A 13,278-nucleotide genomic window follows, 5' to 3' on the forward strand; every position below is an offset into this window, starting at 1 on the left:
TTTATACAGTCTATGGTTGCTACAGAGGATTGTGGGTAATGTCATGTCTTCGGCCATCCAAAACTCATAGAAAACGACTTGTTTCTCAGAATTGAAGGGGAAAACGTGACAAAAGCATTGTACACACACTAAAACCTATCAATGTCGTTTAATAAACAAGGATAATCTGGTGTTTTTGAGTTGATGAGTAGTGGAGATATCACTGTCAAATCAATCGACAGTAAGGGGAATACTTACTTCCGGGTGCACAATTCTCCGTTATCCAATGGGAATGGACGCTCACATTGCCTTTAACAGCCTCCGACACAAACGAATGCCGTGCTTCCCTAAGCGTCAAATAACGACGCCGATGGGAATACATTGCAATCAGTTGAAAGCTCTTTGCGTCCGTTTATGAAGCTGAAGGAGCCTCGGCGCGTCACAACTGGACGCCACGGGACCCTGACCAAGCGTCGCTCCCGGACGCTTAGGGAGTGAGAGTGTGTTGCAACAGGAGGCCTGGTGGGACAGGTCCGGGGTAGTCTCCTGCTGTGAGTAAACCGGCGCCTAGCTTGAGATAGCTACTGTGTGTAGCTGAATGCGTGCATTGCTGACTGAAAGATAACGTCTTCTGCCTCCATTTCTCCGTTCGCTACAATATGTTGGATTCATGTTAATGTGCATTTAAAGACATTTCAATTTGTGGGAAAAAAAAATGTGTAAATCTTTTTTTTTTAAAGAAATATAAAAAATTGTCTAATCAACCAAAGATTTCGCGACCCCCCTGCAGTACCTCCGCGGACACCCTGGGGGTCGCGGACCCCCTGTTGAAGACCTCTGCCCTAGTGCTTACCCCAGGTACTGCATTGTTGCAATATGTTGATGACCTGTTGATTGCGTCTCCCACTCAGGAACAGTGTCAGAAGGACGCAATCACCCTTGTTGGGAAAATACTGAATGTACTCTTTCAAGCACAAAAGTGCACATGATAACGAAGGCCCAAGTGTATAATGGCAGGATGTGATTACCTAGAAAAGAAGCATGACACACTGTTTTAAGTAAATGATAGCTATGTAACAACGATTAACATGATGATTCAGCCTCTAGGGGGCATATGACAAGCATGATCCTTTCTGATGTGGGCAAGGCAAGGCAAGTTTATTTATATAGCACCTTTCAACACAAGGCAATTCAAAGTGCTTTACAATAATTGAAGATATTAAGAAAGAGTGCAGTTGTAACACATAAAAGGGCATTTAAAAACAGTCAAAGATAATAAAATAAACATATGAATAAAAGTTACAGTGCAGTGTAAGATATTAATAGTTCAATTAAAAGCAGCGGAAACAGAAAAGCCTTCTGCCTGGATTTAAAAGTAGTAAGAGTAACATGTATGAAGAATCCTTTCAGGCTGGATCTCTCCCACCCTCTCTCAGATTAGCAATGATAACTTTAATCTTAAAACCTGGCAAATCTCCTACAGAGCCTTCCTCCTATAGGCCTATCAGTTTAATCTGGGTGGATGCAAAGATACTTTGTAAAGCATTTGCAAGGAGACTGGATTCCTATATCCCACAAATAGTTAACCTGTTCCACTCTGAGCCTGTTTTTCAGGTCTCAGGCTCGAAAATGACATTCCCAGAACAAATGACCATATCTTCCCTTCTAAAAGTGTTAAATTAATAATCTTTTCTCAAAGTAATGATAAACCTGTGAGTTGGATGTAGAAGTGTCAGAATCAATATAAATGTTTTTTATTTTAAAGAAAATTCAGATTTTACATAGTAAAAAACTGTAAATTATAGTGTCCGTCCAAAAATTATTTTTTACAGATAGTGAAAACTACCCTTGGATGATGGGTTAGTAGACTAAAAGCTTTAGGAATCCAAAGTACAACATATAATAAGTACCCTGTATCAAGATTGATGCAAAACAAGTGAAATTTGACCTTTTTAGAGAGATTTAGCCAAAAAACTGGGCCATCTGGGGTCATTTGGGTGGATTTGACCTATCTCTGGCCCCCCTTGCTCGATCTGGTTGGTTGACATACCCTTGTGACCGTTAGAGCCAATAGAATCGAAGGAGGAGGCTCCCACCCAGACAGGTTGTAAAGAAAAAATGTTGCCGCTTCGCGTGTGGAAAGCGAAACTAAACTGGAGGAATGTCTCCTTCTGGAGTTTGGAAACTAAAACGCAGTTGTATTGCTTATGGATTATCAGAAATAATTTCAAAGAAGGCACAGACACATAGGATGAACCTATGGATTAACTGCAGCATCGTTTTTTTATCGTTTTAATGCCATTGAAGACCACTTTTGACCAAGGTAAGATATATTTACGTGTTTAGCTTCTTAGCTCCACATGTGATGATGTACGCTTTCGTTGATAGCGTCGCGAATGTTTATCACTGAGTGTTGAGGTGGGCACCGTTAGATTCAGTGTCTCCAGGACACCAAAAAATAGTGTTTGGTTGTGCATCTAGGATAAGTAATAAGGGAGTTCTGAGTGAGTTTATGTGTCTTTGTCGTCCCGTTTTTTCGATCGAGGCTAATTCAGAGGCTGAGTGCTAGCATTGTGGGTTTTTTTTGAAAAAAAAAATTAAAAAGATCAGTTAGCTGAGTTTCTTCCCGTTACATGGATATAACACATTCATAGTTTTATTCAATATTAAGATTCCTTAGACGTTGTTTCCTGCAAATGACGCGTTTATCCGCCCGGTACCGGGGGGAAGGCGTGAAACAGGTTAATAACGATCAAAATGGTTTTGTGCAAAAACGCCAAAATTAGAAGAGTCCTCAATATAGTTCATCAAAAATGTGATGCTAAAGATACAGCAATATTAGCCGCGTTCACACCGGAGTACTTTCACCGTACTTTTCGCGTTTTAGTTCCGTGAGTACCCCTTATGTCGCGTTCACACCAAAAATCGTACTTAATCTCGGGTACTTTTACCCCCATTTTTAGAGCCAGCTGAGAGAGCGTACTTTTCTGTGGGTGAAAAGTGCCCCAAAAGTGCCCCAGTGCTGATTGGCTGGGCGAATTGCAAACCACGCCCCGTATAACTGTGGAAATGTTGTGTAGAGCCGCCATTGTTTTGCCTCGCTACAACAACCTCAGCGCACCAACGAAGAGTAGTTTGTTTTTTAACGCAGTGAAATAATGACAAACATGAAGAAATCCGAGCGATGGACTGATGAGGAGGTATCAGCGCTTCTGGACATCTACGCTGAGGACACGACGCAGGGAATGCTGTTGAAGCCAGTACCCAATTCCAAGATCTTCGATCGTTGTTCGAAGTTGTTGCTTGAGATGGAAATCGTGCACAGCGCCTTGGCATGCCGACTGAAAATCAAGAAACTCCGCCAGCACTACAAGAAAACTAAAGACTGGAACAATAAAAGTGGTAACGACCGGAGGACCACTAAATGGTTTGACCGCTTGGATGCTTTGCTTGGGAGCAGACCATCATTCACGGGTACAGCATCGAGCCTTGATTCGGGCAGTATGGCATCGGAGGTCGCTCCAACGGCGAATTTAGAGGGCGACAACGACGAAGGTAAAAGCAATTACATGCACTGGGGTTTTAATCTGCACAATAATGGTCTCAGATGTACTTTTATTTGCTCAGTAGATCAAGCTAGGCTAAACTAGCTAACACTGGCCCCGAGCTGGCTAATAACATCTAGCTAGCTAGATATTCTCGGCCGCTATTAAAACGTTTTGACTAGTGAATAACTGTGCAGTGTTTCTGTAATTTGCTTCACTAACTCATGGAACTAATCATGTGTTTCAGGCGAGGAAAATCAGCAACACTCGGTATTGGAAACAAGCGAGGTTCTTGGCGTTGGAGATCAGAGCTTGCTCGCTTGCTCGTCCCCCTTACCGGCAACCAAACGCAAAGGTACACACACTGTAACTTTGTCTTGAAAGAACGTTACGCATGGAACAGATGTTCACAATCATGTTTATTTCCTTCTTGGTACAATTATGAAAAAGCGTGAAAGAGAACATTTCGCGCCTTTTTACTCTCTTACAAACATTGTAAACATCCGGGCTAGAGGTCACATGACTTCCGGTAAGAAATCGCTTCCACTTGGAGCATATATCGCCACCTACTGTTGATTTATTAAATCCTTGTCCTCAGACCAGTGCTTTTGAAGAATTTGAAGATCAGCTTGTTTGCTTCATTTCTTGATTTACTTTCATATATTGACTTGAAATCCATGTCCTTGATGTTGAGTTGTTCCAGTGCAGTTATCAGAATGAGTCTTTGTCTGTTATAATCTAGGCAGCTAAAAAATACATGATGTATGTCTCTGGTTGTTGATCTTGTATCTTGCTTATTTTCCCCTCTTAGGAAAGCGGACACAGGATGCACTTTTCCTCGAGACCGTCCAGGCGTTGGAGGACCAGCGTGCCGTGGCGAATGAGTCGCTGCGCGTAGATCAGATGGTGCAGTTCAGCCAGACCCAGGAAGCGGAGACCAGAATGATCACCTCGATGGAGCGCCAGTCAGAACTGGCGCTGCAGCAGATGGAGCGCCAGCGGCACCAGGATGAAGTGTTGGCGCTGCGCCAGGAGCTGCGCCAGGAGCGGCAGGATGAGCAACAAGCGGCATTTAACACTGGGTTTCTGGAAGTGCTTTCCCAGCTAGTGAAAGCCAACAGGTCTTCCTCCAAATAGTGGCCCCTGTTAATGTCTGCTGCTGAGCCTATGCCTAGTTTAGGCATAGTTTAGTTAAGTTGAGTTTATTTGGTTTTTGTAAATACTGACACACGACACACGACACACAACTTTGCACTAAGGTGTGTATGCTGCTGAGTTTTTATTTTATATTATTACTGTTATCACTTTATTTTATACTGACATGTCCAACTGACACTTTGTCACTTTATTTACATTAAAAAATTGTTCTCATTTCATGTTATGTCATATGCTGCAATAAAGAAAACCAACATGGCGATTAAATCATCTTGCTTATTTCTGACACTTTATCTTTAGTGACCTGTGTAGCATCCTATACATCACATGTAAGTGAGTATTCTGATACCATCATGTTTCATCGGTTATAAACTGGCAAAGCTTTATTTGTCATTTATTTATCATCAATGTTGCAACCTTGTGGAGGAATGGCAGCGGCACATACACAAATATGATAATTTATATCATTTTAAAAGACCTAAACTTTTAATTCCCCCACATTTCACACAACATGGAGTCCACTATGGGCCAAAAATGACATGAAAGTTTCCATTTTTTATGTTTTTATTTCCAAAATGACACCATAAAAAAACTAGGGTTGTGAATGCTAGGTTAGTATCATCATAGGGCAAAATAAAGACTGATGCACCAAATGAAACTAGGGGTAGATGGTGACTTAGTTTGAATACAGTCACGTCACGTTCAAAATGGCCCATGTAAAAAGTAAAGTGCTCAAAAGCAGCTAGTTTACTATGAATTCAAGTTTACATTAAAAAGCAGAACAATTATCAATACATTTCTGAAGTGATTTACCGATTTCTACATTCCCCTCGTCTCCGTTTTCAAGATTTGTTGACAGCAGAGCCGACAGAGTTACGACATAAAAATTGTTCTATTTCATGTTATGTCTTGAGAGTGCAATAAAGAAAACCGACATGGCGATTAAACAGATCCTTATTTTATATTGTTATTATATAGTACAACTGACACTTTATTTTATATTGACAATGTTTAGTGACATGTACAACTGACACTTTAGTTACTAACATGTATGTTAGTTTTGGCTATTACACTATTGTAATGTTGCCTGTCTTGACTGCAAAATGAAAGAGAGAAACAAAAGCACTGTAGAAATGATCAGCTTTATTGTCAATGTTTACATTCATTGTTTAGAATGTGCAATTTACACGCTGTTCAGATGCCTCATAAGGGCTGTGCGTGTGTCTTGCCCCCCAGCCTCGGCAATGGCTGGCGCTGGCCCATCAAGCTGGGTCGCCGGTAAGGCAGTCCATTCGTCCCTGTACTCATCATCATTACTTTCACAAAGGTTATGTAACACGCAACATGCTGCCACCTGGATTTTTATCTTGTCCATCTTGCAGTCGTTTCTTTTCATCAAGCACCGCCACCTGCCCTTCAATCTGCCAAAAGCGTTCTCCACCACCACTCGTGCTCGGCTTGTTTTGTGATTGTACACAAGTTGCTCGGGTGTGAGCCTTCCTTGGAAAGGTTTCATCAGCCATCTTTGCAGGGTGTAGGCTGAGTCACCAAGGATATAGTAACCCACATCATGTCCACCAATATTCTTTGTTACATGAGGAAGTAGACCACCCTTATCCGCAAAACTACACAGTGATGACATGCCAAACACTCTGCTATCATGCATGCTACCTGGTAAGCCAACAAAAACATTCCAAAAGAGGCCTCTACCATCCACAACACCCTGCAGGAGTGCCAGCCTTTGCGGTTCAAATACTCGTTGTGGTATTCCTCTGGTCTCAGAATGGGGATGTGTGATCCATCTACTGCACCTACACACTGTGGCACACCCCATCTGCGCTCAAAAAATAACGCCATCTCCTCTAACTTCTCAGCGTTCGGCCATGGCATGAACTCACAAAGGAGTATGCTCACAACAGAGGAGCAGAACTCGTGCACACAGTAACACACTGTAGATCTGCCGACTCCAAACAAATGAGAGATGGTCCTGTACTCAGTTGGTCGCAAGTTTCCACAGTGCTATGGCGATTTCTTTAGCCACAGGGACACACTCCCGGAAGTTGGTGTCGCTTCTCCCCAACGTTGCTTCCAGGCGACTACAGAGGTATTGGAAAGAGTGCTTGGACATTCTGAAATCTTGGATCCACTGCACATCGGTGTACGTCGGCACCACGTTCTCCCACCAGGCCGAGGTTCTATTGTTCACCCAGAGAGAGCGCGGGACACGACGCGTCCCGTAGTATTTGCATATCTGGAACACATACAAAGGCGCAAATTAGCTCTACATAACTCCACAAATCCTACATTAGATAGTATTAATAATTTACTGAACTTACCATTGCTGTTCTTAGGGCGTGAAAACGCTCATCGTCATCAGCCATCCTACGGTGAAACATGGCAGTCATGTGTGCTTTCCGTCGGCCCATCCTTTTCCTAAGGCTTTTAAACTGCCTTTGATGCTGAAGAAACTGTGCCATATAGCATTCGACGTGTGGCGGCTCTGGATCCGAATAGGCTCAGGCCGCATTAACAAAGTTACAAAGCTGTATAACATGAGCACAAACAGCACAACTTCAGTCGACTCCATCTCCATCATGTCTGAGGTCGGAAGGTAAACAACAGACAGTATACGCGGGAAGTTTTTCTTCTTCTTCTCTTGTTTTGTAGCGGATTGCAAACAACTTTAAGGTGCTTACCGCCACCTACTGTACTCGCCGTGAAGTGGTTTGTGGCCTGCCAGTAAAGCCAACGCAGAAGAAGAAGAAGTGACGTCAGCGGCTCATTTGCGTAATCTTCCCTCAGGGAAAAGTACTCCGGTGTGAACGCGATCTGTACTAAGTGCCCTGGGGTTAAAAGCGCCGGGGCTCTTAGTGCCGGAACTAAGTACAGGAAAGTACTTGGTGTGAACGCGGCTATTATCACTTGATGCTCGTCAGGCCTTTGATAGAATAGAGTGGCCATACCTAATGTCCTGGCCAGATTTGGATTTGGAAATAATTGTCTTAAATGGATCCAGGTATTATACACAAACCCAACAGCCTGTGTTTTAACAAATAGCATAGTTTCTGAACCAGTCACCTTGGAATGGTCTAAAAACCTAATTTATTAATGCAAAGGACGGATTTACCTACCTTGGTGTTAAAATAATCCCCGAAATTAGCACTATTCTCCTGTTTTGATTCCTTTTGTCGCTTGTCCTTGGCAGAGGGAACAGATTGATGACGCATGCAGTTTCATATGTTAGAAATAAACAATTCTACTCCGTAAGATAACTTTATGTTAGGCAAGGCCAACCTGAACAACACTTCCCAAACATGACAAACAATGACATACAAGGATCTGACAAAGACTATCGAAAAACCAGTACTTAAATACAAACTGGACGGATCACATGTGGCGCGTTCACACCGGAGTACTTTTCCCACAATAGTTCATCAGAACTACGATATATTTGCGTTCACACCAAAAAGCCCCAGGAACTAAATTAGTTCATCAGAACCATTTTTACCCGCTTTTCAGTCCCTGCTAGAGAGCAGGGACTTTCGTGGGAGAAAAAGGTTCATATGTCTGATTGGCTGGGCGGAATGCAAACCACGCCCCGTAAAACTCCCAAAAACTTTTGTGAAGCCGCCATTTTATTTGCTCGCATTAAAATGTCATCGCAGCGCACCAACGAAGAGATTACTTTTGTGAAAGCAGCTATGGCAACACCAAATAAATCAGCAGAGCGGTGGAGTGATGATGATGTGTCGGCGCTTCTGGAGATTTACTCGGAGGACGGGATCCAGAAGCTTCTACTGAAGGCAGTTTCCGTTGTTCAGCAAAATGTTAGCCGACCTGGGAACCGTCCACAGCGCAAAGTCATGCCGGGACGACGAAGGTAAAATAAACTACATGCACTGCACTGTTTTAATCTGCACAATACTGGTCTCAGATGTACTTTTATTTGCTCAGTAGATCGAGCTAGCCATGCTAGCTGAACTGACTAACACTGTTAGCAGGCCGACTCCAAGCTGGCTAACAACATCTAGCTGCTAGCTATTCTCAGCCACTATGAAAACGTTTTGACTTGTGAATAAGTGTGCAATGTTCTGTAATTTGCTTCACTAACTCATGGCACTAATCGTGTGTTTCAGGCTTTCCCCTCCAGGATAAAACGAGATATAACGTTAGCAATTAGCATGCTAGCTGGACATAATGCTACCTCTGTGGCTACACTGAATGAATAGAGAGGTGATCAGCGACGTGGAGGCAGGGGAGGCAGAGCCTCACCTGTCATACTCCAATGTAACGGAAAAACAATTAAAGAAAAACTAAATAATAATAATAATAAAATGTCTCCACTGATCTTGTGTAAATGTGATTTCTGTATGATTCCAATCGCATTTTATAGTCAAAATCAGCAAATTTGCCGAGCTCCGCTACAGGAGCGATGAGAAGTGAGGCAAGCACGAGCACTGCCTCACGTAAGCCCACAGTAACTTGCTGGAGCGCGGGCACTAATTTAGCGGGGCCACTTATTTTGTGAGCACGCTCAAGCCATTTACTGTGGGGTGACGCATTCTGAGGGGAGGCACAGATGAGCTCTGCCTCAATTCAGAATGTGTCACCCCACAGAAACTGGCTGGAAAGCGGGCCCTAAGCGCATGCCTGTTCCCATCTCACTGTAGGTCACCAATGTGATGTTTGTAGATCCCTTTATTACATTTATCCTCGCCATCCATAGTCTCTAAATAACTTATTTCACGTATATATCATATTTAGGCTCGCTGGTCTTATCATACAACGGCAATGAAACAATTACCAGGGGAGGCAGCCATAACCTCTGCCGCACTGAAGGGGGCGCACGTGAGCCCACAGGTTCTTGTTGCTACTGTTATTCTACCGCAAACAACAAACAAAACTTTTGAAACTACAGGAAGATACGGAGGACTTTTACAAAACAGTAATAGAGATTGTTGTCCAGAAGGATAGCATGGACTTATATTCATCTTCAAGTCAAGGTAAGACCACAACTGTAATTAAAATGGGATCTTACTTAGAAAGAACAATCCAATATTTAGATTTTGGGTATCCTTTTGGTGATCGGTCTGTTTAAAATTAATCATAGCATCAGACTAAAAAAGCTTTTGAAAATAACAGAATATTTCGATTAAGGTCAAAATAGGCTATAATATTTGTAAATCTGACTGAAAGAGTCAGTGCCTCACCAGCCATGAACCTCACCGCACGTCACTGGAGGTGATTATAGTTGCTATAATTTCATGTGTCATTTGCAACATTCATTCTACATGTTAATGGTAAAAGCTTAAGCAGTTGATTACCTGCATGCCACAAAGACTGATATTCTAATATTTAGCACATTTAAGTAAAAATGTAATTGAAATTCAATTTATTTTTCCTTTTTTTTTATTGATTGTTATAATTTTACTCAGCCATGTTATGTTAGGCCCCGGCTCCACGGGAACGCATACGGCAAAACGCATAGGAGTAACGCAAACGCAAACGCCAAAAAGCTTCCGCCCACACGCAATATACACCGGATTGTGTCAAGCTACACGAGACAGCTCCGTTTACATCCAACCGCTGGAAAAGCTGCAGTACATATGCCGAGCCTGTACGTGGAGCTGTAACTTCCTCCACAAAAGCAGCAACTTCCTCCACAAAAGCAGCGAAGAAGAATGGTTGTCATGGCTGCACTTCTGTTTATTCTCCGCGGTGGGGGCCGAGGGATCCGGGCAGAGTTTTTCGCCGGTCAACGTGTGTTAAAGTTTAAATCTTCCGGACAAAATTATAAAAGTGCCGGTCAAAGGTCTTCTTTGTTATTTATTGAGCTTTAAAACAAATGAATAACGACGATATAATGATATATAATAATAAAATACACAGAGCCTGTCTCTTTTTCCTCTCTTCTGACAGCGTCAGTGTCCGTCTCATGCAGCAGCTGATCCAGTAATGATGACTCGACAGTAAAAATAAACATATTTATAACTAGTTTAGGTAGTTTGAGAGGTAATTAAAATAGCTAAGGGTGATGATCTGACTTGAAGTGTGTGTTTGTGACGGAGACACGCAGCTCCTCCCGCTGTGATGCAGCGGGAGGAGCTGCGTGTCTCCGTCCTGTCAGATTAGACTTCACTCGCGTTTATGTCCATATCGAGATAAAGATAAATAATCTGAATTCAGTGTGCAGTGTACTTTTGCGGGGGTGAGCAGCAGAGGTGGGGAGAGGCGGGGCTATTGCGTCGTCATTATCAGAAACGGATGACCGTATAGGCTACCACACGGCCCCGTTGGACCCCCCAGAGCGCTCCGTTCCCAGATCTATCCACCTTTGGACCCGTTGTCGTTTGCAGGGTCCGTTTCTACCGTTACGTTACGGCGTCGTCTAGCTTAAAGGGCTATACGCAAGAGAAATATGCGGATTCAACCCGTTTTCGTTCCCGTGGAGCCTAGGCCTTAGATGTCAATCCACTTACACTGTAACTACTCTGGCCTTGAAAGAAGGTTACGCATCGAACTGATGTCCACTAATCCCTATAAAACAAAGTTCAAGCATACATTAAAGGACACCTATCATCCTATATTTAAATGATATATTGTAGGGCCATACCTATATAAGGTATATTTATACGTTTCTGTTTTCAAAATACCAAACAGATCATGCATGTTAGCCATGCCTTATTTCGCTCTATTTGCTGTTCTCCAGCCCTGTACCTACCCAGGTAGGGTAGGTAAGTTTGAGAAACGGGCTTGAGATACACTTTTTGTTATATTCCATGGAATGCTCTTAACATCCCGATAGCAATGAATATCTTAAGTGCTTTGACAAAAAATCCATAAAAAAATGTAATCTGTGGAAGCCGTAATACTGTAAAAAGTACGACCAATCATTTTAGCCGGCCCGGCTAAAATAACTGGATGGCCTACCTGCCTGTCAGCCTTCCATCGGGGCACAAACTTATCTCGTGCCCTCATTGGTCATGTGCGCGTTCGTGTGTGTTGGAGGAGGGGCTCTATAAGGAAGTGGCAGATTTTCTCCGGTTGTGTATTTTCAAATTCTAGCGATCTCGAGCCGGTTTCTCAAACTTACCTACCCTACCTTTAAGTTTGTAATTACCAGTGTTGTGAGTTCACCTTTAAGTTTGTAATTACCAGTGTTGTGAGTTCAATATTTTAATTAATTATAGTAAGGGAACATCTTGGGAGTTAGTGTAGTGAGTTTCAGAGCAGTGTAATAATTATTTGACCTAAAACTAAATGTTTTTATGAATGTCCTCTGAGGACATGGGGATTTGCTAACTTTTTATTTCCCCCATTTTACACGACACAAATGGAGGCCACTATGGGCCAAAACTAACACGTAGGTTTCTGTAGGGTTCATGGCAGACGGATGCAGTTGCTCTCAGGAGGATATATAATAAAGGTGTGTTAACTGCTGAGCCTATTTACTGTGCATACGACACACCTGGCACAGTTTATTCATTTCACACAGGTTACGCAATCCATAGCGCGTGCATGTCGTCGTCCAATCCTTTTGTCAATCCTTCTTAACCGCCTTCGCTTCCGAATCAGCATTGCTATTGCATTTGAGTTTGTTGATCTGTATTTGTGTTTGCTTAAATAACTCAGACGAAGCTCATGTCTGAGGTCGGAAGGTAAACAGACGCCTCATACAGCAAGTGGGCGCGGCAGTATACGCGGGAGGTTTTTCTTCTTCTTCTTCTCTCGGTTTTTTGGCGGATTGCAACTTTAAGGTGCATACCGCCACCTACTGTACTCACCGTGAAGTTGTTTGCGGCCTGCCAGTAAACCCAAAGCAGAAGAAGAAGTGACGTCAGCGGCTTCATTTGCCTAATCCACCCCCAGGAACACATTTCGGTGTGAACGCGATCTGCTTTAGTTCATCAGAACTAAAAGAGTTGAACTCATGAACTATTGTGGGAAAAGTACTTGGTGTGAACGCGCCTATGGACAAGATACAGCTTGAGAGGCATAAACACATAGGCAGCAGTTTGATTACACATGTGAAAATGATCTGGGCAACAGGCGGGAAAACACAAAGACAGGAAGTAAAAATGGACATGGCACAGGGGGAGAAAAATGTACGAAATAAAACAGGAAACACAAAAACTAAAATCACGACACATACAGTGGAGGAAAGTATTTGATCCCCTGCAGATTTTGTAAGTTTGCCCACCTACAAATAAATAAACAATCTATAATTTTGATGGTAGGTTTATATAAACAGTGAGAGTAAGAATATAAAAAAGAAAACTCAGAAATTGACATTATATAAAAGATACACATTTATTTGCATTTAACTGTGGGAAATAAGTATTTGATCCCCTTGCAACCAACAAGAATTCTGGTTCCCTCAGACCGGTTGAATAAGTCATCTTCCTTTATCAACTTGATACCTGTATAAAAGACACCTGTCCACAGAATCAATCAATCAGATGCCAACCTCTCCACCATGGGTAAGACTAAAGAGCTGTCTAAGGACCTCAGGGACAAGATTGTAGACCTGCACAAGGCTGGGATCGGCTACAAGACCATCAGAAAGCAGCTTGTTGAGGAGGAGACAACTGTTGGTGCC

General features: G+C 42.7%; 1 protein-coding gene across 1 annotated transcript; it reads left to right on the forward strand.

The window, feature by feature from the left end:
- The first annotated feature begins 3,068 nt into the window (after positions 1-3,068).
- LOC117483086 lies at positions 3,069-4,748 on the forward strand. The gene is made up of 3 exons (XM_034131249.1): positions 3,069-3,534; positions 3,772-3,879; positions 4,336-4,748. The coding sequence occupies exons 1-3, from the start codon at positions 3,138-3,140 to the stop codon at positions 4,659-4,661; spliced, it is 831 nt and encodes a 276-aa protein (XP_033987140.1). The 5' UTR covers positions 3,069-3,137; the 3' UTR covers positions 4,662-4,748.
- The last annotated feature ends 8,530 nt before the right edge of the window (positions 4,749-13,278 follow it).

This window comes from Trematomus bernacchii, unplaced genomic scaffold, assembly GCF_902827165.1.
Source record: "Trematomus bernacchii unplaced genomic scaffold, fTreBer1.1, whole genome shotgun sequence".
NCBI lineage: Eukaryota > Metazoa > Chordata > Actinopteri > Perciformes > Nototheniidae > Trematomus > Trematomus bernacchii.